The 26,655-nt window shown below is 44.4% G+C and overlaps 1 protein-coding gene across 6 annotated transcripts in view; it reads left to right on the top strand.

Moving 5' to 3' along the window:
• EPHA5 (EPH receptor A5) overlaps nucleotides 1-26,447 on the top strand; it is a 203,288-nt gene extending 176,841 nt beyond the window's left edge. For 4 of the 6 annotated variants that reach the window (XM_086464672.1, XM_086464678.1, XM_086464676.1 and 1 more), the window contains 8 exons: nucleotides 1,141-1,266; nucleotides 2,308-2,493; nucleotides 6,918-6,979; nucleotides 7,794-8,003; nucleotides 9,836-9,985; nucleotides 14,663-14,856; nucleotides 17,814-17,969; nucleotides 26,342-26,447. In XM_086464672.1, coding sequence (XP_086320798.1) covers nucleotides 1,141-1,266; nucleotides 2,308-2,493; nucleotides 6,918-6,979; nucleotides 7,794-8,003; nucleotides 9,836-9,985; nucleotides 14,663-14,856; nucleotides 17,814-17,969; nucleotides 26,342-26,447 — 1,190 coding nt within the window. Of the gene's footprint in view, nucleotides 1-1,140; nucleotides 1,267-2,307; nucleotides 2,494-6,917; nucleotides 6,980-7,793; nucleotides 8,004-9,835; nucleotides 9,986-14,662; nucleotides 14,857-17,813; nucleotides 17,970-21,701; nucleotides 21,919-26,341 lie in introns of those variants that run through there. The other 2 variants (XM_086464675.1, XM_086464673.1) reach the window with 1 other exon arrangement.
• Nucleotides 26,448-26,655: the final 208 nt, after the last annotated feature.

Genomic DNA, 26,655 nt, shown 5'->3' with positions numbered 1-26,655 from the left:
CTTCACTGTGTGACTCAAGGTGCTATTAATTTTGCCTGGTCGGCACATTACAGCTCTACATTTTTGTGGTCTGGACGTGTCAGTCCAGAATACCTGTTTGAAACCCTTGCTCCACCCCAGCCAGCCGTGAGGACCAAGCCCACAGCTACTCTTTGCAGAGGCATGGGGAATAACACCTATTTCTTGCTCCTAGGAAGCTTTCAGAAATGCTGTGTTAATGCCCTTATATAAAAAAAAACAACTCTGCAGTGATGCTATAAAGTACATCTCATGGTTACTATCAGCCCTTCCCTACATGCAAAACCAGTGTTTGAAAAGCCTTCCTTTGTCAAGCACTGTGGGATCTGGGGATGGGTAACAGCGAGGTGCCTTTTGGGAGGGGGAAAGGCAAACGCATCTTGAGTGAAAGTCAAATTTCCATTAGTGCTATGTAATGAAGGCAGCAGGAAGCAAATCAATTAAGAGCCACAGTGTAATGTAGCTGTCTTATTAAACTGATGAGCAGTTCTTCATATGAGTAGCCTTAATGATTGTCAAAACAAACTTATAATATGGATAATGAAAATACTTTTTCCCCTCTCAAGTCCTGGAGAAAAAGCCTGCTATTGATTATACTTATACTGGTACAACCCACAGGCTTTGTACTGCAAATATTAAGTTCATTTAAATCTCAGTAACTCCATCTGAAATAATGTGGCCAATTGATTAGCTAATATGTGACTGGTAGGGCATAATTTATTGCAGCTCTCCATCAACCGCCATCCATCCAACTTGCTTTGCAAGTTTTTCCCTTAACGTTTTGCTTCTTGTACTGTTCTTTCTGGTGTACCGTTTCCAGATCCAGAAAAGGGGCCTTTTGCACCAGAACCTGGACCAGCCTGTTACACAGCACCGAGAGGGATTTTTAGCTGTGCATCATTCCAGCTGAGCTCTATCATGTGCTTTTCTAAATACGATGAAGTTGCATTTATGTCACATATAAACTAAATGTCATTTTCCAAGAATGCTGTTAATTTTTCCAGTAGAAAGAGGTTTCCCTGCTGCAACGTTTTCCAGCAAAGCAGAGTGCAATGGACAGGAGTGCATTGCTCATCTTCTGTCATGCCATGTGCCATTAAAACTCTTAATTTGTGTTTGCAGTTAAACTGCCTGGAGTAAGGACCTACATTGACCCACACACCTATGAGGACCCTAATCAAGCCGTCCACGAGTTTGCTAAGGAAATTGAAGCTTCGTGCATAACCATTGAAAGAGTTATTGGAGCTGGTATGGAAATGCATTTAATGACCCTTAGCTGTGTGGAGGGTTGACCTCTTAACATGAGAGATCTGGGAAGGGCCATGAAATATTTGTGCTGTTAGGTACCCTGCAAGTAATGGGGAGTGTGTTCCAGCAGAAGTTTAGGACAAACCTGTCATTGCCTGAGGTTTTGAAATTCAAGGACTGAACTGAAACTGGCAGAAAATGGTCATGTTTGGACCGAGATGAGTTTTTCCAATGGATGCTAAGGGAAATGAGTTACTTAATTTTCAGGTTCTTTTCACAATTTTAACATTTTTCTCCTCCTCCATTAAAGTCAGTCTCAAAGCAAAAATTAAGACTAAGACAATATCTGGGAGAGAAAAAAAGCACAAACCAAAGTCCAAAGCTTTTAACTTCCTTGGTTAAAAGAAAAAACTCCCATTTTCTTTCCAGTTAAGCTGTTTGTTTGGACTTGCATCCAACTTTAGGAAGATTTTCTGTCCTCTGAAATTGTTGTTTTGGAGGTAATTTAGTGTTCACCGGGAAAAAAAGAAAAAAAAAAACATTTGGGTTACTTTTTAAAAAACCTGGTCATAAAATCAGAAAGGGTTTATAGTCTAAAAAAATATAAGTTGCTGTGAAAGGCTAACAGCATTCCATCTATGTGACTTACCAAAGGAAGGTTAAGAAGCAAGTGGCTTGTGTTTTACAGCTGTCTACACAGAGCAATGATATAGGATGTGACAGGACTCTTTCATCTAGTAGACAAAAACATGAATTGAGGAAAAAGCCCAATAGAATATAGAGCATATCTCTTTAAGTATAGGAAAATTACATTTTTCTTCGTAGTTTTCTTGTGCTTATGGGTTACTTGGCTTGGGGTACACTGGCTATTAGAGATGATAATCACTGTGATTTTCAGCTTTCCACATCCATGAATGCGGAACAGCCCTGTGTGCTTATGATCAGCTATCTATAGGGGCTGGGCTGCATGCTGTAGACAGATGTGTAGTGTGCATTCCTTCGCCGTGCTGTGATCCAGTTCCTTCTGATTTTCCTATGAAGGTGAATTTGGGGAAGTTTGCAGCGGGCGGCTGAAGCTGCAGGGAAAGCGTGAGTTTCCGGTGGCTATCAAAACCCTGAAGGTGGGCTACACGGAGAAACAGAGGCGAGATTTCTTGGGAGAAGCAAGCATCATGGGGCAGTTTGACCACCCCAACATCATCCACCTGGAAGGTGTCGTCACAAAAAGTAGGTACAAGTTGCTGTGGACTGCTGTCTTTGAACTCTGACTGATGGGAGAGTTGGTTAGGGGAGGAAGACTTGAGTAACACACATTTTGACTGCGCCTTTCATAATTTCTCAAAAACCAGTGAATTCCCGTTTGCCTAACATGTCAGATTTTGTAGGTCCAGACAGGACCGGGTTGCCTAACATTGTAAAGGGGTTTTGTGCCCTAAGGATTTTGGTGTCCTTCCAGCTAGAATGGGTAGATAATGGCTAAAATGATAAAAACCCGTTAACTCCCTCTGCAAATCTTGCCCCACCTAGGCATAATATGCATGGGCTAAGAGAAGACCCCTCTTCAAAGGCCCAAAATTAAATGAGACAGAAATAGGAGATGATATGCCTGGCCAGCCTCAGACAATGGGGGGCGGTGCTGGAGATGACAGTAAGCCTGGGATGTCTGAATGCTAGTGGAGTGTACTGCCTGACTTCTGCCTTGCAAGTAGCTCAGCAGCACCTACCGCCTGCAAAATAAAAGAGCATTTTGAATGCAGCGACACCGAGCCACCCGCTAAGTTTTTCGAGCAGGCTTGCTGCTTATTCCTGCCTTTATTTGTTTACTTTTGAAACCACATGAGCCTCAGGGTGAGCAAAGATTTGCCAAGAAGTGGGAAGCAATTTCCCTGCCAGGGAAAAGGGGAGGATTTTGCTACCGAGAGCCTGGAAAAAAACAACGTCCCACAACCCCTGATGATTTCCAGCCATCATATTTTGGGAAACCACTGAAGCAAAGCCCGCAGGAGGGTGGTGCAGAGCTGTGTGAACAGTCCCACAGGATGTGAACAAGGACAGAAGTTAGCTGAAGTTTTGCTTTCCAGAAGCAGGGGAGAAGAACAGGAGTGTAGCTGAAGACAGGACTGTTTAAAACCATGATTAAGGCAAGCGCCCTCTGGGATCTGCTAGTGATGCCCATGGTGTAATAGTTGCCCCTGGTGCTGGCATATAGATTATAAGAGGGGTTGAGGGCTTGGGGAAAATGTGAAATGGCTGGCAATACATCTCAGCACGAGAGTTACTGAGGTCTGACTGCTCAGTTAGTGAAATAAGCTTCCATAACTTTCCCAGCCCAGTTCATCTCCAAGTTACTGTATGCACTAAAGATAAGGACAGAGGAAGGGATGGCACATCTGGACATGCCCAGCCCAAGCCTCTGCAGCTATTGGTGCTGTGCTGAGGCTATAGGCAAGGTGCAGAGGTGTTGTTACTCTTCCATTTTGAAGCCGTGGAGGATCTACATTATTTGCATCGAGGATATTTTTGTTGAAAACAGCTTCTCCTTTATTTTAAGATCTGTTTTAACTATTTTAGGACATTTTTGCTAGCTGAAGAAGCACCAGCTCCACAAGTGTGAATGGCTGTCTCCCCACATGTCTTCATGATTAGTAATGTCAGAGCATAGCTACTGCCATTCAAATGACAGCATTTGGGGCCATGCAGCTTCTGTTAGTACCATTTGTCATTCACCAGAGGCAGTGTCTCCAAAATTAGTTCTTTTTTTCAGAGCTGCAATAGAGAAAGTACAGAGATGATAGCTGTTTGTCCTGTCATATCCTTCTAACCTGCTCAAAAATCAATGCTGTTTTGCAATCAACAGCCTTTTCTTGCATTTGTCTTTGAAATGGCATTTCCTAAAACTTTTAAGAAAATAAAAAAATAACCAAAGATTGGATAAATATCAAGGTCTCTCAGAGTCACCTTGTGTAGCCCTTAATACATAAGAGCTCCTGTTTCTAGCCCTGCAGGGATGTGGGATATTGGGCAGGAAGTGAGTGACCATTATACATCCATAAAAGCTGCTGCTGACACGGGATTGAGCCTTTCTGGTTGCCGAGGCCTCAGAGGATGGGTGGGAATCCCACTTTTAGAGAGGATGTGCCTCCCTAGCCAGCTGCCTTTTATATAAAGTAGCATTTCCAAAGGCCATGGAAGTGCTGGGAGCTTTGCTTCTAAATTGGACTTGGAGCAGCTGGAGTTTGGATGCAGGGGGGTACGTGCACCCTGAGCTCCTCATTAGCTCAGTAAATTCTTGTTTACTGCACTCAAAATTTTTTCCACTGGGCATCTGGAGGATCTTCCCAGCTTTTCTCTTTTCTTTTAAATGGACCAAAACAACCTTTATGAATCCTAAACTATGCTGCTATCTCAAAGTATTGTTTAACTTCTCTCTCCCTTCAGTATTTTAGTCATTGGCCTATCGTAGATTCAGATCTTGATGGTAAAATGTCTTTGCTGCATCATGATTTACTTTGGAAGTAAATTAAGTTAAATTTCATTAGGCCGTTTTTAATTCTGAATGAGAATATCCACACAGGGGCTTAATACCATTTAACTAATCTAGTTCAAATGCACACCTTAGTTAATTTGGATTAATCGTCTTCATTGTCCCTGTGCAGACAAGCCCTTAGCTACTTCTGCTTTACAAAGGTAATGACGGTCCTGTTTTCATTCGCGTCCCGCTTGGTTGCACTGACAGCGTGCACATTGCATTAGTACATTGATATGAATGGCACCTACACACATGTTACGGCCCTGTAATACCAGTGGGAGGGAGCCCTGCTGACATGGAGAATCAGCCCAGTGCTTTAGAAGGGCTGATGTTTACTTTTAATTTACTTTGTTGAAAGTTACTGAATTTGTGTCTCTTTATTTCCATGCTTTTGGATATGGGGCTAATTTATTCCATGATTACTGTCAACCTGCAGCAGTCAGATAATGAAACATAAGTGCCAGAAATCTTATTTTCTTTTCTCTGATGGCAACCATAGGCAGGTTGAGAAGGAGGTCCTACAAGCTGGTGGCGTAACGAGACACTAGTCTCGCTGCAACACTGCCTTGAAGTGACAGAGATAAGGGACCCCATGCTGCCATCAGGGGTTTACTGTTTAAAAACAAAAAAAAAAAATAAAAAAATTAATTTATACCTGGGATTTTCCTTCCCTGCATAGCCACTGACATGTTTGCCAATCTATAGCAACGTCACCCGAGATGTCTCCTCCCTCCTGCATGCAGCCCATGCTGTGCATAGGCAGACGGCTGTCATCCTTGAAGATGGGCCCCATTATTTTGTTTGCGACTCAGCAATATTTTTCATGGTCCCAGCAATCCCCATATGATTTCTCATATCAAAAGTAATACTTCTGGCAAGCTTCAAGCTCAGGCAGTGGCTGTGCTATTAACTTAAAAGAATTGAAGCAGCACAGGTCCCTCACGATGCAAGGGTAATATCTGTACCACAATGAGTGTTTTGATTGACAAGTTTACAATTACCTTTATTATGTAGATAATTAAGCAGTAAATTAAGTAAATAGTTAAGGTAATGGGAAAGTGGGAAGATTAAGATCAGTCTAAGTGGTAGAACATGCACTGATTTTTAGGAGCATTTACCTTCATGCGCATGTTATGACACGCAGCAGCTCTCGTTCATCATTTCTATAAAAGACATTTATAATGCACTTTACAAATAATTGACAGCTCCTCTTTTGTCTGTGCTTCATGCTAGCTAATGGAAATTGATTTAAATAAAAAATAATTTACATGTTCTTGTAAGATTTCATTGAATTTACAAGGACTGGAGCACACCACATTAATTATTGCTATGTCATTGTGGCAAGCTAGCGAGAAATTAGATATAAAAACCAAGCAAAAACTATATATAATTACCATTAAAATGACTCGGGCATGAAAATTAATCAAATGGATTTGGAAAAACATTATTATTCCTGTCAACAATAGGAGACCAGGTCTTTTGTTAAGAACTTTTATTTTGATTTCCACTCACACTCATTTCATACTTAACTTGCTTTTGTTCTGCAGCATAAATATTCCTTTTCTTACTTCCAGATGTGTTTACAAGGGTAGTTGCATGGGATTACTTGAATTACAAGGGATGTAATCCCATCCTTTCCTGGTCTTGGTTTTGGTGGCTACCAAACTCAGACAGACACTTCATATCAGCCTGGTTGCTCCTGTTGGGCTCCCGTTGTTCCTTCAGAGTGTTGAAGCTATAAGGAAGAGTCCAAAGAGGCCACTGTGTGCAATTTGGCCTCTGCAAGCTTGCACCTTCTTCACAGAGACAAGGAGGAGGTTGTGCATAGGTTGCCTGGGTTCATCTTGCGACCTCTTCATCAAACATCATCTAAACACTCTAGGGTTTGTTACCCCATGCATAATACAGGATTACTTTTTCATCCCCTCCTCCTCCCCTCCATTCCCCTATTTCTACATATATCCTGGCAAAAACTATTGTCATCCTTCTGGGACAGCAGTGTCTCAGTGTAGATTTACTGTTGCACGGCTGTACACTCACATTCAGATGCATTATGAAAAGATTTCGTTGTTGTACATATTTTTTAAATAAATTGCTAACAAACTTGTGCACTTTTTTCCAGGCAAACCGGTAATGATAGTGACTGAATATATGGAGAATGGTTCTCTGGATACATTTTTAAAGGTAATACTTAGATTCTTTTACCAGAGGAACTTTGGTTAAAGTTTGGCTTCTTTGCAGATGGTAAATATCAATGAAAATGTTTGCTGGGTGCTGGTCCAGCTTTTGATGCTGTCTGGAGGCAGGAGTAGCTCAGTTGTCTGTTTGATCTGTATTTATACAGCATCATGAAGGACCTGGTGCATGCATTGATACAAACAGATAAGAATAAATTGGAGAATATTGTGTTTATTTTAGAAGGCAGTCTCCTGCATGGACATTATTAACTTATCCTGCAAAATTTGATGTGTTTCAAAAACACATTCACGCCATGTCTTGGCAAACCCCAGACTTGTCAGAGTTTTTCCGTGAAACCTAAGAGCTAGCGAAGAGAGGAAAGAGGGATTGGTTAGAAATGCGATGTGACAACATGGGGAAAAACCCCTACCCCCACCACACATGGACCTCTACAGGAAGCATTTCCATGCAACCTGGCACCATTCAGTTGGCTGACTGGGAGACAGCCCACCTCAGTGCCTTTATACATGTAACTACATGTGTTCACTCCCAGTCACGGTCTTTTTATCAGTCACCAGTGGAAATAGCTCGCTCCTTGATCTCCAGTTAAAAGAACTACATTTCCTTAGCTTTGTCTCTAGAGTTCCCAATCCAAACAGTGAAACTTTGAAAAGCTTTGTGGTCAGAACATGAGGGTAATGAATTATTAATTTCCCTGTTTTTCTTCCCTGGAGACTTGCCTTTGCATTTTTATTCATGCACACGCAATGCTGAGGATGCAGAGACTCTCAACTGATCAAATGTCTCCTTCCTTTTGCAGAAGAACGATGGGCAGTTCACGGTCATTCAGCTGGTTGGGATGCTGCGAGGCATCGCATCAGGAATGAAGTACCTGTCTGACATGGGTTACGTACACAGAGATCTGGCTGCCAGGAATATCCTAATCAACAGCAACTTAGTCTGCAAGGTGTCAGACTTTGGCCTCTCCAGAGTCCTAGAAGATGACCCCGAAGCAGCGTACACAACCAGGGTGAGTTATGAGGATACCAAACTGATTGAATATTCCCTGACGCATTTTGGTGTTCAGGCTCTCTAGCAAAGAGGTTGCTACAAATCCAGAGCCTCTAAACTCTGCACAAGGGTTCGACCAGGTGTTACCAGTTGATTGTTATCAGATTAATTTTGCAAATGCCTGTAACTTTGTAGTGGAGATGGCCAAATAAGGCAGAACTTAATAACTTTTAAGTTCATGTTGGGCACCTGAGTCAAATAGCAGACTTCGCAAAGGTGCCGCACTCCCAGCTCTATTCTGTCCTCTTTGGTGAATACCGAAGGGAGGAAAGAGCAAGAGCAAGTGCTTTGCTTAGGCAGCCATGCAGAGATGTAAGCCATGGTCTTCTGGACAATTTGACCCTTTTAAAACGTTGGTAAGCTTGTAATGCCTGTTGCAAATGATGTACATTGCCCTCAACATTACCCTATTGAGGGTAATTTCCCCCAACCTGAGAAAGAGCTGCTCCAGCCTCAGTGCTCTGCCCTTTTCCATCCTTGATCCATCCTTTCAGGGTATCAGCCCACCCATCCCAGTGCAAGGCCATGTGGCCCCAGTGTTGTGGAGAGGGCATGGACAGGACCCATCCTCAGCAGCACAGGCTCAAAGAGAGACTCCAATATTCATGGCAGGGATTGGCACACCTGGACGTGTCCTGTTAGTGTGGTTTTCCAAGGGTATTGTTTTACAGGTGGTGGGAGCTCTCTGGATCACGTTCCCAGTTCCTGCGGAGATCTGGGAAAGGCCTTTCAGCTCTTGGCAGTTGTGGCCCTGCGGCGGGACTCAGTGCACGGCTGGACCGGAGCCTCCCAGCAGGCTGGAGGGCTCTCAGCCAGCCCTGCTGCGGCTACAGCGTGCTGCCATGTGCTAATTGGCACTGCTGAGAATCTGGCCCCTCACTTAAGGCATGCACTGATAAGCCTGTGAATGATAATTATTGGAAGAAGGGACTTTTTAAAATTTGCTTTGAAAATGTGCTCCAAATTCTGACTTTTTCCAATAACAAACACTGTTAGGGGGCATTCAGGGAGACCTTCCAATATTTAGCTCAACACTGAGAGGAAGGGACTTCACAGTAAAATGTATTCTGATATAAATCAAGGGAGACAACTCTTTAAACCCAATGAGAAAAGTATTCCTTGATCCGAACTCCCCTTTCCCTCCCCTCTTCCTTCTCAGAGCTGGTCTGAAGTTTGATTTCTAAAATGGTAGAAAGGGGAAATGGAAACAGCAAAGCACATTTGACAGCTGTGACATCATTTTCAGTCCCACAGCAGAGGACAAGCAGGCTGGTCTTCACACACACAGATTTCTGTATCCGCTACGCAGATCTCTCTGCAGGATTGGGACCGCATTAAAAAAAAAAAAAAAAAAAAAAAAAAAAAAGAGCATTACTTCTGCAGCAATTTGCATGAAGCCCTCGTTAGATCAAAGTCTTCCTTGGCTTCAGAGCTGTCTGTTCCTCCCCCGCTCGCTCTCGGAAACGGAGGAACTGTATTCCCCTACCAACCTGTGCAACATAATTGAGATGTTGATCCTATACATGTCCCAGCATTCAAACAGCATTCAAACAACAAACCTTCAGGACAGCCAATTAGTAGGCAGCCTACAAATGCTTATGGGCTGAGATAATGTGGAAAGGGGCCCCATGCTGTCAAACAGATTTACTTTAAAATTCGATGTCTCTTTCCAGAGAGAAAATAACATCCCTCGGTGCTCTAAGAAGTGCTGTTTCGTCCTCTTTTGCATGTTCTCTGCCCTCCTCTGCAATCTGTTTTTGGGGTTGGTTTTTTTTTTCCTTTTCCTTTTAGGGAGGGAAGATCCCCATCCGATGGACAGCACCTGAAGCGATCGCCTTCCGCAAGTTCACATCCGCCAGTGATGTCTGGAGCTACGGCATCGTGATGTGGGAGGTGATGTCCTACGGCGAGCGGCCTTACTGGGAAATGACAAACCAAGATGTAAGCACATGCGAGAGCTGCCGCGTGATGGGACTCTGAGGGCTTGGCATTCATTCTGCAATCAGAGAGGCAGGATGTGGACAAGAGGAGCAGAGCTGCTGTAAAAATGGCTTTGCTCCCCCCGTCAGACAAAAACAATCCTCCCGTTTGATGCTCTGTTTTTTATAGCAGCAGCCCAGAACAGGCTGTGCGCAGAGGGAGATGTGTCTGCACAGAGGCAAGCCTCCTTCCCCCAGCAGACCACTGGAGCTTCACTAATGCTGTTAGAGCTGGAGCCTGTTCCTCCTCTGCTTAATGACAAAGGTCTGCCAGGGGATAGAAGCTGATAAACTGGCAGCATTTCAATTGTGTGTTCAAACCCCTGCTGCCATGTAAAGCAGAAACTCAAGAGAGTCATGGTAAGGGCTTTGTTTCCCTGCACAAAAGCTGGGTGATTTGATCTAGTGACAGCAGTCCAGAGAGCTGCATCTCCATTGCCCTTGTATGGCTGATCTCAAGAGCATAGTTCTGCTCCTGTTATGAACATCTTGTAAGTCTCTGCTAATGCAAGCTCTCATGGTTGATTTGTACAGCATCCTTCAAGCTGTGTCCCCTTGCTCCTGGGGCCCAGTGCCCCTTGAGCATCTGACCTCAAGGCCAGCCTCTGGAGCATCTCAAAACAGGAAGATGCTTGGGGACACTGTCTCCGTCCTGACTGTAGCTCTGATCCCAGCGTGTGTAAGGATCTCTTGGTGCTACTGCAGGGCTACCTCCTACGCTGAGCTCACCATAAACATCTGTCCTTGTCTAAGGCTAAAAAAATTCAAGCCTGGGCTTGCCAGATCTTCTAGGCCCCTCCTTCCTCTTCACAGATCTGAGAACCATGGCGTGTGGAGGTGTCTGAGGATGCCAGCTAGTGCATGAGGTCAGGGTCACCATGAGGCACGTGGGGTCCCCGGGGCAGCTCTGCAATGCGGGAGAAAACGGACCACTCTGCATGAGGCAAACGGAGTCATTCCTCATCCCTCCTACTTCATCTCTACAGCCCTGCTGCCCACAGAGATGCTGTTGCCAGCTGGGCAAAGCAAGCAGGTCCTTTTTCTGCTATGGGTTTCCTCTGGTCACAACACCTGATGTTTCATCCTTTTTTCTTTTTTTGAGCCGCGGCCCTGTCCCTGTGAGTTTCTGCCGTTTCACTGGCAGCAAAGGCTCTGCCTGAGCGTTCTGTTTCTCCTGTGTTTTGTCTGCGGGCCTTTGCCATCAGTGGATGTTACTACCTGTCACGCCGAGCTGCTGTCTTATCTCGCTTTGAGTCCATGCATGGAAACAAGTGGTACCTTTGAGACGGTCACGCCGTGCTTCTTGCCAGGGAGACGAGCGCGTTGTTTGTCATGAGTGCCCCATCGCTTCTGCATTACTGAGGCTGTCACGTTCGCAGGGAGTTTGGTAAAGCAGCATGTGTGGGGATTGTTTCACGGGGATTTATTTCAGTCAAATACAGACTCTCTTCCATAGCCTGTGCAGAGAATGCAGCAATTGAAAGCCAAGCTTTTTCAGTCACACTGAGCACTATCTTTAGTGCTGATGCACCGGCATAGCACAGATGTTGTTCAGTAAATGCCAGGCTAAGATTCAGGCTGGAGCCAGTGAAATAGCCCTCCGTGGCCGTGGGAGTCCCATGTGTGGATCGTAACGCTATGAACATCCACACTTTGCAGAACTGCTCCGAAAAGCCCAAATGCCACTGTACACTGTGGGGCACAGGGTGAATTTCATACTTGCCTGAGAAGCAGAGGAGGGACTTGTTTCATTAGCAGCAGAAAGCAGAGGACTGGTGAGATGTTTATGAGCTCAGGCTTTGCCTGGGTTACCTCTCTGCCTGTGTGCAGATGGCAAGTGCCTGGATGCTGGTGGGCTAGGAAACTTAATTTAGTGCTGTGCCGTGTTTCTCGTGTGCTTTATGTCTCCCCCTTTCATCTTCTGAAGGCCTCCTCATCTTCCTTCCTCCCCTGCTTGTGTTGGCAGAAGAATCAGTGGTGTTAGATACAGCATTGGCTTTCGTGCAGAGGAGCAGGGGGCTCTGCTCACGTGAATTTCAGACCCTGTTGCACAAAAGTTTCTTGTTGCATGGCTTGTAATTAAAGCACATCGCTTGCAAGCAGTCGGTGATAAAACGATTCTCACCATGTTACGTCCAGATTTCTTTAAAGGAGGTGCAGTGCAGTAGACCAGGCAGCATTGTAACTGCAAAGGCTACAAACCACGTTTTAAAGTCGTGCTGGTTTCTGGATGGCCTTCTAAAAATATACTTTGACTCTACCACAAGATAAGGCTGTGGCCTGTGTTACACCAGATTGCTAAGCTGAGTGATCACAGTGGTTGCTTTTTAGTCTTCAGACTGGTGGTTTTATGAAAACACAGAGAGCCAAAAGTGTTGCTTTGTTTTACTGGAACAAACTATCCCAAATCGTCCTCTCGCAAACATCCAGTTCAGCCACCCCAGTCTGTAAGTGAGTAGTGCTTGTCCAGAAGAGGAACAGGAACAAAAATGGCTCCTTAGGGGTGCAAATTTTAGCTTTTCAAGTCTTACAAAGCAGTACGCACCAATGAATGGAAGGAATGTGCCATTTTCTTCATTTCTAAGTATTGTGGTGGCTACAAGTGACTCGGTCTTTGTTATTTCTTTCTTTTGTTCCTCTTATTGCCAGACCCCTAAGGCACCTTCAGATGCAAGAGTGTATTTCAGCATCCTAGCTCCTTGCAGTATTTTGATACCATTTATGTTGTATCACCAGAACGAACGACATCCTGTAAATTGAGTTAACACTATTGATTGTGATGTTACTGCCAGGAATATCAAACGTGCATAACCCCATTGCAGATGTAGTTCAGATATTCTGAGCTGGTGCCAGATGGTCTGCTCCATGTCTTGCTACTATTTTCTTTCTGCTACAGCTGGAGGATGATCCATTATTGTTATAAACATGGACACAGCAAATAAAGTTCTCGTGGCTGTGCCACACTGAGGCTTTTTTATACGGTAGCTGCAGATTTGGTATCAAGGACCAGCTGAAAAGCATGATTTGAAGAATGGATGGTGAAGATAGCATAGTGTGGTGGGGCTGGTTTTTGTAGCTGCAGGCAAAAGCCAGGCCGTAGAGAAGATTGCTTTGCAAGCACAGGTTGGGTGGAGAGTGGTGCAACTGCTCTGCTGACAGATGACATCTTAGATGGGTGCAAAAGGTCTGCAGGTCTTGTGGGCCAGATCTTCAGACCTGCTCGCTACCCGTGGAGAAGATTAGAAAGCCTCACCTAACTTCTTCTCTACTGGGTATGTCCTTAGGGAGTTTGAGGCTCCCACTACTGCTGCTCAGCCAGCCCAGCTCATTCCAGGGACTCTTCCACTTGGCAAAAAACCCTGTGGTGGAGAACAATTTGAAAGCAATCCATGCAGTCCTGAATTTTGGAGCCTTCTGAAACATAATGCCAGCCTGATGCAGCTCTTCTTGTGCTGCTTGTATAGGGACTAAAGATCAAGGAAACATCTTCCATGCTAACCACAGAGCCTTCTTTTTAAACACAAGATGTTTTCAAATTGTCAGTCTTCTCTACAGTCTGGCTTTTGCCTGTAGCTACAAAAAATAGTACCTAGAATGAATAGCATCTGAGGCAGTCCTTGGAGTCTTAACAGTGAAGCGCTGTGGTTTTTCCACGTAGGAAATAGCTACATCCAGCTCCATTTGGTCAAGGAGTCTTGGGAGTAGAGGGTGTGAAGATGGGCCACTGGGACTCTCCTGGCGCAGACACAGACCCTTGTGGCTTGAAATGCAAGCTGTGTTCTCCTGAAAATTGTAATGATTCAAAATGGGAACTGCTGGGCTTGGAGCTCTGATGTAAATCTGTCCCAAACTGGGGAAAACAAGTTGCTTTCTTCAATTCTGCCCTCATTTATTCATTTCTGCCTTTCAAGAGGGCAGGCGGCACATGTGCATACCACTCGTTTTAGATATAAAACCATAGAAGGTTTGTATTTGAAATCAGTGCAAGAACCCTCCCCTGGTTTTAATTTACATACCCTTGGGCTGACATTTTAAATGCCTGGCAGAAATGTGGCCACGCTAAGAAACGGCTAGACCCAGACGGTATTGAATGATATACGAGATGGTTGTTCTGCCTCTGCCTTGAATCAATCCATCAATTAGCATTCAAAGTCTCTTTTGAAATACAGTCAGACTTTTATTACTGTTAATACAAATTTGTGGTCTAGCACATGCCTTTTCATTTAAAAAAAAGCCAACATCTGAATAAACAAAATCACTGCAATCCAGGAGGATGCCAGAAAGGCCTGTAGGCTGCTTTTCGTGGACTTAGGGTAGGCTCTGGGAGTTTCCTAGTATATAACATACAGACCTCAGCTGAGCTTTGAACAAGTGCGACCTGGCAATGTGGCCCCCTGGTTCAAGCAGTGCCTTGGCTTTCTAGATTAGCTTTGCAGTGACCAAAATTTAAGTTATTCAACCCATCCTGTAGCAAATATGAAGGATAATGGGGTTACTGGGTGCAGAGCTTGAGGGGGGCAGTGGGATTTTACACGGTCATATTGCTGGTCCCAGAGTTCTCTGTTTAAGTCAATTTGCAGCTGGGAGAAAAGCAAGAGGAAGAAAAGCAACCCATCAGCCTCAGTTTTGTCTCCCGTAGGTGATTAAAGCCGTGGAGGAAGGCTATCGCCTGCCAAGTCCCATGGACTGCCCTGCTGCTCTCTACCAGCTAATGCTCGACTGCTGGCAGAAGGACCGCAACAGCAGGCCCAAGTTTGACGAAATTGTCAGCATGTTGGACAAGCTCATCCGTAACCCGAGCAGCTTGAAGACATTGGTTAATGCATCGAGCAGGTACAGACTCGGGCCAGAGCCATTTCTCAGAGCAAGATCCTTGTCTGAATACCCGCCCCTGGGGTTGAATTACCACTTATTATTTAGCCTGCGTGCATCTGTGGGTGGATGTTACTCCAGCTTCATTATGTCCAGGGGAGTTTTCCCAAATCAGCTTTTTCTGTTGAAATTGGCAGGCAGGTGAGCAATTCAGTTACTCTATAAATGCAGTGCTGCTGCCACAAAGAAAATTACTGTGGCTTGTCTTTCACAAACAGGAGTTTCAGTGGTATTTATAGGTTTATGATAAAGCCACCTGTGCTCTACCCCAAGGTTAGAGAGGGCAAGACTTGAGTGCATGAAGTAGATAGTAAATGCTGCTCAAATTATCTGCCTGTTGACTTTATCTTGGTAATACAAATGAAGAGTGTCTCTCGGGGAAACTCTCGGTATGTGCAAAGCTCACGGATGTCCAAGTGCGTCCTCCCACAACTATTCCCAGGTGTGCTAGCCGCCAGCACCAGTTCTGACAGTCTTGGTAGTCACAAGAGGATCACTGTGGTTCCCAAAAAGCTGTTCACAAACCATTTGCTAAAACCACATTAAGTGAATACAGTAGCCAGTGTGCAATTAAACATGAATCTGAATAGCTGCGCAGCTACAAGTAAGGTAAATACTGTCAAGAAATAAAGCTGCACGTGGGGAAAAAGAAATTAATATTTTTTAGTGAGTTTTAGTATTGGGGTCTCCACCACACTGCAGTCTTGGAGAGGCTTTTTCCTTTTTCTTTTTTTGCTGTCAGCACACAGGTATTACTTTTGAGCCATCTGTGTTGCTAATCACTCAGCCCCTTGGAAGGTCACGAAGGAGCGATGAATGTAAATCATTGCAGCTTCACCTGAAGGAAGTGGAGTTCCCCTGATTAACACTGGAAGAGACCCTTCAGAAAAGCTTATTCTCAGAGGAGGGGAAAAAAGGCACACCGTTTTCCTTGGACAGAAATGAGAGGGTTGTAAGATGAAGTTAGACTGGTGGTGTGTACCAAAGCAGATGTACTGTTGTGAGCTTAGACCTATCTGTCTCTGCACCTTCCAAGTGAGTCTTGCACAGCTGCGTGTGGCCCATCTCGCCTGTTGCAGCTGGACGTCACAGCCACGTACTGGCATGTCCCCACGCATGGCATCTCATGCGCTGGAAGAGAAGAAACACAAAAAACCCTGTTAATTTTTAAATACAAAATAGATCAGATTCCTTGGGCTATTTTACGTGCATCATTTACCATCTGAAGAAGAAATTAGTCTTATTAGAAATTAGATGTAGTGTCAGTCCCAGCAAACCTGCAAAAAAAGGTTTATAATAGCATAAAATGTGTGGTTTCTCTTTCATTTTTAGTTCAGAACAGTCATTTTCCAGGCCTGTTGCATGATGGTTCGTGTACTCTTTTATACCAAACTGTTATGCCAGAAAAGAGGAAAACAGGCAGCAAACCATATCCTTGAGCTGCTAAGCACTTTGTTGATGTTTTATTCCATGATCAGGTCCATGCAGTTCCAAACCTCACCTTTTCAGAGCTGCTGTATTTATGTGAATGGAACACCTGAACAGCCAGGCTTTGGGACTGTGTTTCTATAATCATGGATTGCCATGCCCAGACCATCGTAATTCCAAATGAATCATAATTTCCACATAACAGCAGCTCTAAAGTATTTTTTATATATATGTAATGTATTCTTTATGGAAATTCTCATTAATGCAAATAAGGGAGAAAGTCACTCTCTACATTACAGCGTGTGCATATCAGTAGGTACCTCCTGACATTAGTGATGAAAATCCACTTCTCATTATGATTACTTAGGAGTTTTGAATTCCTCATGTGTATAAAATGTTATGGGAAGCCATTATGTTCTTGGTACTGGAAGTATTCACATTTTATTGGACCCTTCAGCATTGCTATTAAATAAACAAATAATACTAATGTGCTCATAAAATATATGAAGATTCCTGAAGTGCTATAATAATATAATATCCCAGCTCTCCGTCCAGTTGAAAGTCTTTTAAGTGTAATTCTCACTGTCAGAGGCTGACCCAGAAAACGTTTTTTTACCTGTGGGTAATAATCTTTATGCAAGGCTTATGTTAGTTGTGTGTCCTGGTTTACAAAGCAGGGAACAAATCTAGCTTCTTTCCTGGCTGACCTTGGACAAGCCCCCTCTGCTCTCTGCGCATCATTAATAGGGTGGTGGACCTATACGCGGCATGGGTCGCTTGTGCCAGGTACCGTATCGGTGTTTCTGCTGCAGTGAAGGGTTATTATTTGCCTGAATTGCTGCTTCCGTGCGTGGCATAACCGAGCAGGTAGCACTTGCTGCGACGAGGTCTTGAGCAAGGGTGCGGGAGCAGGAGTCTGCCTCTGGGCTCAGGGCTGGAGCGCGGTTGGAGCATTGCTGCTCTCTGCAGGGCTCGCCAGATGCTGCCTGCATCCGAAATCCCCACCCGGCTCTGCAGGAGCAGCCCCTGAAGTGGTAACAGCAGCCTGCCATTGATGGCCGCTGCTGGGAAATGTAATCTGGGTTTCGGCTTCCAGGCTCTGGGCTGTCTTGTTAATTATGAGCTTTAACGGAGGAGGAGGAAAACAAAGCAGGAGGAGCGAAACCAAAGACTTGAAGTAAGAGTGGCTGTGGGAGCCTGATAGAAGAGGAGCCTGCTTGTGGGTGAGAGGTAGTGGGGATGGACATTAGCCCTCTCCTCCTCTTTTTGCTTGCAGTGAGGACCAGAAATGGCAGGAGCTAGCTCAAAAGTGGTTGAAGTTACAGGTGAAGTGGTATGTTTAATACATTGCGTATCAAGCCTGCTGGGAAGATTTAGGCTGCAACAATCACTGAAAATGCAGTGAAAGAATCATCTTTGTGATATAAAAACACAAATAACTGAGTCACGGTACTGATTCTATTTGCTTCTCTGTTTTTGCTTGTCTTTAGAGTGTCGAATCTGTTGGTAGAGCACAGTCCAGTTGGGAGCGGTGCCTACAGGTCGGTGGGTGAGTGGCTGGAAGCCATCAAAATGGGCCGATACACAGAGATCTTCATGGAGAATGGATACAGTTCGATGGATGCTGTGGCTCAGGTGACCCTAGAGTGAGTAATCTGTACCGGATCATTTTCAGCTCATTTGTTGAAATTGCAGAGGGGGGAAGACAAACCATTCAAAAATATGTAGGCATGAGGCTGCAGAAAGGGAATCATTACCCTTTGTTTTCAGTCAGCAGTTTCTCTTTCAGCATCTGTATTGATGGTAACAAGTGCAGGCAAGACTAAAACTTATGGTCACTACATTGTCAACCGGCACTTTGGCCCCTTTGCTCACAGAAATCAATGATTGAGTTTGAATAATTGCCAGGCCATCTTCTCAACATAATAGCCATTGATTATTTGGGGTTACCAACAAATTAAAAAAACCCACCCTACTAGTAAATGTATAGAAGCTAGAGTCTCTGATGAGGTATACTGGCTTTACACTGGACCATCTTGTTTCGCAATTCATCTGGATGTAACCAAGTGGACAGTTAAGTCCAGTAAGGTGTGGAAATAGTATTCAACATTTACAGAAATAAGCATAGATACAGCTGATGCCAACAAAAGAGCGTCAGCAAACCCAGTCTAGGGGACCGGCTCCCTGGCCTAGCCTCTTCCTACTGAATATGTCCGTGTTTTTCGCACGTGGGTATGACTGCAGTTTGGGTGACAACACTCAGATGACTTGGTAAATGCCTCAGGGCTGCTGATTTGTTATGCTTCACCTTTAATTGCCTGCCTTGTTTGTGTGATTAGGTTGGTACTTTCCTCCTGCCGCTTACTCAAACTCACCCCAAAGCCTGCCTTTCTAGCTGGGTTAATTTGAGCTTAGTTTACTGCAGGTGTTAAGGCAGAATGTGAAGGATTATGCTCCGTGCTGCTTTGGAGACGGTCATGGCTCCTCTGACCACATGCAGATTGCCGGTACGCATCCAGAATTAGTCCCAAGGATTAGGAATAAAACAAGAAAAATCACCGTACCCCACAGAACTGCAGCATTTCTCCTGTCTGTCGTAGGGCCTGCTGTGGAACCCACCGTACAGGGTAGGAGGTCCTTTGCACATGATGTCGATAACATCTCCATGGAGTTCAGTTTTGCATTACATACATGGAGGGAGAGTAGGAGTGTATCTGCTCTCACTCAGATTTTATCTCCTCCACTCAGATGACCAATATTTGTCCCTTACACCTGGACTCATCCAGTCTATCTTCAGGCATTCATGTGAAACCCTGAGCTAGGGATTAAATGCTCTCTAGTGACTGTCTAGGGAGTCAGGGTGCATGTACCTGATTTTCTACCTAGATCCTTTTTCTGGGTGCCTGAGACTCTTCCATGCAGTTTCCCAGCCTAGTCCTGCAATTATGTGCCATGTTACTTTGGCTTTTGAGGACTCCACGGTTCCTTACCTTCTCATTTGATATGGCAGTGCCCAGAAACACCAGGCTTCACGGCTCCATTTAGTCTCGTGATCTACAAACACTGACCAAGGAAGAGGTCCATCCCCAGGGTGGTCAGAGTCCATGAAGCAGAAAGACCTAGCAGAGGGTGAGTGGGAAGAGGAGGGATAGGATGTGGCAGTAATTTAAGAGAAAAAGAAAACATTGGAGCATTCCCTCCCCCCTACTGTGCCACCTCAATCTTACAACCAGAGTAAGTTCTGGTAGAAAATGCAGATTGTCTAAAATATATCACAGACTTGTTGCTGTTCAGCTGAATTAGTCATATCAAAGACGAAAATTAGGTTTCACAAAAGCTTCTGGTTTGTTCCTCTTTAGAATTTTATGCAATTTCAAGAGCTCTGAAAGAAATGCTCAGAAGTTAAATGCTTTGGTTTGGGTCAGAGAAAATGTTGAGTTTGAGCCCAAATTAACGGTTGTTTTTGACAGTAAATTAGAAGTTCACTTACTCGTGTAGCTTTAAACAGTCTTAGCATTCCATCCTGCTGACAGAACAATTCCTAACCTCCCATTTTCTTGAGTGCAACATTTCAGATTGTGAAATTATCTCATTCATTTGACTTAAAAATTTAAATACTTCCCTATATTTACTCTTTGGTATTCCAGAGATTTCAAAAGTATCCCCCAAAATCTTTTCAGGCTACCCAAAAAGTACTTCAGTATATTTTTTCCGATTGGCAGTGAACCAAGAAATCCGTTATTTGTCCAGTTTTAGCCAGAAAGGCAAGGTGGTTTAATAGTCTTTAAATAAGGTTATAGCAGCCGGAGATGCTCTGACCCTCACCAGCTGCAAACTGCCTCTAAGGCCTCTCCGTCAGGTCCCAGTATGTTCTCCGTAGCACAAATGTCATCCTACTCTGGTCCTTTACTGGTCCCAGTGGAGACACCATGTCTGAGCTGCTCCGCTTCAGCTTTCTTCCAAGTTTTTACAGCAGCAGAGCAGTGCAGAGGAGCTGTTGCCTGGGAGTCTGGGGAGCTTCTGGGTTTTTGTTTTTTTGGGTTTTTTTTTTAAGCTGAAAGGAGACGTTTTCATGAATTCATCTTGCATTTCAGTGGAAACTGAAAAAGCGTTGAAACTAACTCCAACTAGTTAGTTATCCATGCCAATAAATAAATTCCCAGCCCCTCCCAGCTCCTTGAACAGAAATGCTTGCATGAGTCAGGCTTGATTCTTGAACAGCTCAGCCCACACACCTTTACATTGCAGTCGTGGCTTAGCAAGAAGCCTCGACCCCACTCGGGTCTATTTTTGGGAAAACTGTGGAACGTTCATTAAAAAGCCAAGCCGCCATCCAAATCAAGACTTATCTCATCCCTCTCAGATACAGTAAAAAAAGAAAAAAAGACTAGATTCTCAGCTGTTAAAAAAGGAGAAAGTGTCATAGTGGCTTAAGAGGAAAGGTGTCCCGTGTTGAAGACCTGAACCATGTTCTCAGGCTGATGTAAACTGGCAGATTGCCCTTAAAATCAACAAAGTAAGGGAGAGAAATGGCTCCCGAGTGGGCTCAGCTGAGGGTCTCATGGGGTCTTCAGAAAATAAGCACTGGAACAAGCAAAGTTCTTTAAAGGTTAATATATTGGGGGTTTTGATTTTCTGGAGGTTTTCATTTTTTTCTCCACATGAAAGGGAACAACAAAACGTTTTATACTCTGCAAAGGAGAATTCAGGTTAAATGTTCCTTATCATTTTTAATAGAGGCAACTGTTCAGTATATTCCAGAGCTGGGACTTGGGGGGATCGGGTGAAAAGATGATCTGAACATCTGAAAGTAGCTTGCTTTCCCCAAATGTCATCAGTAAAACATTCTTTACAATTTAAGAGGTTGCCTTCAAATACCATCCAAAATGATCTTCCCCAGATTCAAACTGTGTAGGAGACAGATGTGGAAGTAAGATGGAAGAAGTAGAACTGGATAATCACTGCCAGAAAAGGCAAGAGAAAAAATTATGATGAATGTAAAAAATTCCTAAAATCTACTGAAAATTAATTACTAGCGCTGTAGGAGGGGTTGGCCATAACGCTGATGGGACTGGTGACTGTGGGCACCCAGCTTGTGGCCTCTTTACAGGACCTGGTTGAGATGGTATATGTTCAGCATTTTTTTTAAATCCCTCCCCCTGGCATGCAAAGCAAAATCCTGCTCACTGCTCTGCTTCTTTCAAACTGATGGCTTGATGCATTTGTTCCAGAGAAGAGTAGCATTAGTGACAAATTTCTGGAAGCAAAAGATTAAAAAGCTAAAACCGGTGAATATCGCCCCAAGTCCTGAGCTCTGCCTGCTTAAGCAAAGACCTGAAAATGTATGTGTTCAAACAAAGAGTGATTTCTACATTTAGCTCTAATTCTTGCAAAGGGACGAATCACCTTGTGAAAAGTGGAGCCTCACCCTCCACCCCCTCTTTCCAACTGGATATCAGACTTGAAGGCAACCTTTCCAGTGGACCAGACCTGCTCTTTAAACTTGTGGACCACCTAGTGACTTTGAGTGTGTCTGGAGCTCTTTCAATCCACTGCAAGAATAACTTTACCAGGACAATACTCAAGAATAGATAGATCCATGACATGAGTTTCAGTCTGGCCCTTGACTGGACCAATTACTAACCGTATGGACTACATACTTCCACCTTTTGAAAGATCTGTACTCACTGAATCTCAGGACACCCTGTGGTTTGTTATTAGATGGAGAGCTCTGAATATTTGTAATAATATGTGCTGTGTTGCTTTGCATTGTATTTTTTTTTTCCTTCTAAAATAAAATAAATTATTTATTAAAAGTTATACCGGTTGAAGAGCGTTTAAGAGTTCACCTGCTCTAGATGCTTGTTCTTAACCTGAAATCTCAATCCTGAGATTGTGATACTGCATCTGCTCCTGAACAAAACAATTCTTATCTCATAATCAAGTAGAATGGGAATAATGAATAAGAGCAGATGAACTCTTAAAAAAAATTTTTTAAGTCCTCACTTCATGCAAAAGTCCCTAGCAAGTGGATTCCTCTCTCTTTAGTGTCTTCTGAAGGTCTTTGAGGTTCTTCTTCTTTCCCCTCATTCAAACTGACAACTGACTAACTCCTTGAGTAGTCCCAGTCTGCACGGGCAATGGTAGAGTTACACCACATGAAGAAGAGTGGTGAAATCTGGCCTGGATGGGAGATGAAATACAAAATATCTGTGGCAGGTCAATGGCTGCCTGCTGTGGACATCTTTCAGGAACTTGGCCCTTTTGCTTGCATGACTAACCAGCTGGTGAGGGGGGTTGTATTTTATGTGGCAATCCAGTCCTCGTCTACGCTGTTTGAAAAACTGGTCCATGGTGTGTAAGTAGTTCTGTTTGTAAATAAAATGTTTTAAATATATTTCTTACAACGTGGAGACCATGAATTCAACCCTTGCAAATGGAGGATATTTCATGGAAGGGGATACTGTCTTGTCCCTGGCACGTTGGAGCTGGGCTTTTGTGGAAGGTGGTGGTAAGAGAGCAGCATGCATGCAGCTGTGTACAGGCTGTTTGGGATGAGCCAACACCAATTTTCAGCTTCATTTCCTTGGCTTTTTGGTCAACTCAGGTCAGCCTCTTAGTATTGTGTTGGCAAGTGAGTTGAATTCCTGCCTGTTTCCATTTTCAGCCCTACGTGAATGAAAGAGAAGTGAAAAGGGGAAACTTCGCCCTGAAACAAGAATAAAAGTTGTCTCATTGCTGGGGGCGTCAAATATTTTGAAGCAGGGAGACCTCGCAGCCCATGGGTGCACATATCTCCATGGCCTGGCGGAGTGCCCGTGCCGCTGCTGCAGCGGCGCACACAAAACCCAACACCGGGGCGCTTGCAGGGCAAGGTGCAGCCTGGATCCTGATCACAAGTGTCGTTTGCCCCTGTGTCTTAGTTGTGCCTTTTCTTGCAGGGAATTGCACATTTCTTTCGCAGAGCCCCAGCAGATACCCGCACACACCTCCTCTGCGGAGCTGAGCCCAGTGAAATTACCAGTTGGCTGCAGTAGCGAGAACCAGGCAGCTCTGGAGCAGAGCTTGAGAACAGTTGTTTTGCAGCCGTTTGGCACAGAAGTTGATTTTTTGTGTCCCAAAACCAGCTGGTTTGCACACCCGATTTTGTTTAAAATTGGCTTCTGCCTTAGGCTGCGCCAATTCCTTCAGGGCTGGATGCATGAGAGCGTGCAACGTGCTGTAAGTCACGCTTCAAAAATGGGAATTAAAGCTCCTGCATTCTCTAGGTGGTTTTTGGAAAGTTTTGTTGCCGGCTTTGCAACGCGTGAGGTAGCTTTTGAATCAAGCTGCTGGTTTTATATTAGGTGAGCATCTGACTCAGGAGCTGTTGCGTTCTGGTCCGTTTTGTGGAGGTGAAAGACCCCACTGGAGTTTTTTTTCCCCTCTCTGTGCTTTTGGCTGATGGCTCCACATTTGAGAGGATTTGATATTCCAAAAAAAAAAAAATAGACTGGATCCCCTGGTGAGCAGCTAATGGATTGAAACCAGAAACTCCTTTTTCTTCTTCTTTCTCTCTTGTAAATCAATGAGGCACTCCTCAAGGATGTTGAGTTAAGGGGATACTATGAGGGGAAAAAACCCCAGGCTGTGTACCGAGTAGGGTTTTTTTTATTAGACTGATGGAGCTGCGTGTGAAATGCCAAGGTGCACATGCCTTTCTCATAGTTTCAGGCTATTTTTTTCTGCATAACACATAAGAGTATCAAAAATGATACATCTGTGAAAGGTGTGGTGCTGGATTTTCAAAAGAGCTCAGCTTGCACTTTAGGTACCTGGGAAAAAAAAGCTGAATTTTCAAACAGTACCAGCAGAGCAGCACTCAGCAGGGGGAAGATGGATGTTGACTCTTAAAAATCAGGTCCTATACTGCGTTGTTTTGGGTTTTGTTTTCTTTTTTTTAATATTTGGTGTGAACTTCCAACTGTGCTGTGTACATAAAATAAATTGCATGTAACAATAGCATTACTACATTTTCCTTCATTATTAAGATGGCTTGCTGAACTAGTTTCACAATTCAGTGGAGGCAGAAATGAAAGCGTGTCCCCCTGAGAACGTAGACACCTTTTGCAGATGCTGCAGCCTTTTCTCTGCCAGGTAAGCAGCGCTGCTGATGTGTCTCATTGACCTCCCTTGCTCCGTGCCCCTTACATTGTGATTTCCCCTATGCATCATCGAGATGCATCATTGAAAAAGGGTACAATAACGAAATGAAGTGTTTAGCCTGGAGCAGAAAATCTGGTATTTTCCAAATCAAAAGACTAAAAGCGTGACAATCCTTGGAGAACAAGAGATCTAGCTTTTGGCTTCAACCAGCTTATGTGTTAACATATCAACCTTCATTCAAGATTGCTTTTTATTTAAAGCAATGTTCATCTGTGTAATTTTTGGACAGCAGTGGTTGGTTGTATCTGCACAGGAATCTCTGTCCAGAATGTGAAACCGCTGAGAGAGGTACACCTCCATGGGTAGCTCACACAACGTTACGTGACAGTGTTTTGGTGGTCATTGCACATGTTCACCTGCAGTGCAGCACGCAGCCATGCTTTGAGCTGTAGGCCACGTTTGCAGTATCTCTCAGGTGATGGTTGGGCTCTTGGGTGTTGCTGGCGATCCCCAGACCTTGCAAGCGGCAGCCCCCCCAGTGTGGTTTCCGGAAAGTACCTACGTGTTTGAGGAGGTCACGTCCCACTGGCTGTCGGTGGAGAGTTTTCTCCTAAAAGGCTTGCACACAGGGTGTCAGCGGCTCTGGGATTCATGTGTGTATTTGTAAGACCATAGAGCCCTACGTTGAAAACATCCTTTTTTCAGTCCAACCTAGAGGTAGAAAGAGAGGGGCTGATACTTCTCTAGTGGAAGTCTTCAGACAAAACAGTACGTCTCCTCTAAGTCAAACTGCCTCTCTAGCAGTCTCTGTGTCTTGTGTTGGAAACGTGGATGCACCTGTCTTGATGTTTCTTGCGAGCTTTTATTCCTACAGTTTCTTTGTTGACACTTTTCACCCTAGAAGGAAATCCCTATAATTGTGCCCTGCCATAACCCTTGGCCTTATGTGGCTTTAGATGTGTCGTTGAATCTGATCACCCAAGGTCCTGCTGTGTTATCTCCAGGGGACATCGTGTCCCACTCCTGTCTTTGGATAGGATAAATTGTCCCCTGGAGGAGCCTCTTCCGTGCCATCAGCGTGAACCTTGGTGATTACCTTAATAATACACCTAAATTTTAGAGGGCTGAGCTTCTGAGAAAACAATCTTTCCTCCTAATCCTGCGTTTTACATAGATTTAGCTTATTTTACATCTTTCCTGTAATGGCAGCCCAGTAGACAGACTCAACACAAATGCCTTTCGCTTGTAGAATTCACCAAAAAAAAAAAAATCAAATGTAGGTTTACAGGAAGACTTGCAAAGGTCCAGGGGGGATCTGCATTTCCAATTCCTGTTGGCTTTGGGGGGTCATCAGGGTGGTGGCCATGCTTGAGGCTTTTGCTGTTCAGCTCGCTGTGGGAGCTGGCTCTAGGATTGTGGTTTGTATCTTCGGCTTTGCCTAATCTGAAGAGGAAGGAAGCATGGATTGACCTCACTCCTCACTGCTCATATCCGAGATCAAATACCAGCCTTCCCCAGGAGAAGAGGAAACTGCAACACAGCCTTTTTTACATGGCTTTTCTCTTGGAAATAGGACTTTTCGTGCCTAGCAGAGTCCTTGGCCAAAGGTGATGGTGACACTTTGCTGTCCAGCTTTTCTCCTTGGCCAGTGAGGTGATCTTGCTCAAATCACATCACCTCTCCAAGATGCTGTCAGCTGTTACAAAATTTAAAAAAAATGGGGAGAATTAAACTTGCTGGCTAAACTTGGCTTTGGGAGCCGCCAATGGTAAGAGGTAGGCACTGGCAGCAGCATCGGCATGTGCGGCGCGTGGTGTGCGCGGCGGCGTGTGCCTGAGCGGTCCCTGGAACCAACGTCTGCTTTCTCCCACAGGGATTTGAGGCGGCTGGGAGTGACACTTGTTGGTCACCAGAAGAAGATAATGAGCAGCCTTCAGGAGATGAAGGTCCAGTTGGTGAATGGGATGGTGCCATTGTAACTCGGTCTTAAAGTCGCTTCCTCAAGTGGGTCGGTCCTGCACTTTGTACACTAGCCCTGAGATTTATTTTGACTAAAAAAAAAAAAGAAAAGATAAAAAGGGAAATTCAGTGATTTCTGTAACTGAAGGACGCTGGCCTCTGCCACAGCGTTTCTAAAGCAGTGTTTGACTAAAGTTTTCCTTTTCTTCCTATTTGTGTCCTCATTTT

The sequence above is a fragment of the Leptosomus discolor genome, chromosome 4 (assembly GCF_034619465.1).
Source record: "Leptosomus discolor isolate bLepDis1 chromosome 4, bLepDis1.hap2, whole genome shotgun sequence".
NCBI classification, from domain to species: Eukaryota; Metazoa; Chordata; class Aves; order Leptosomiformes; family Leptosomidae; genus Leptosomus; species Leptosomus discolor.
The sequence above is the reverse complement of the archived record's forward strand: the minus strand, read 5'-3'. Positions and strand labels throughout refer to the sequence as shown.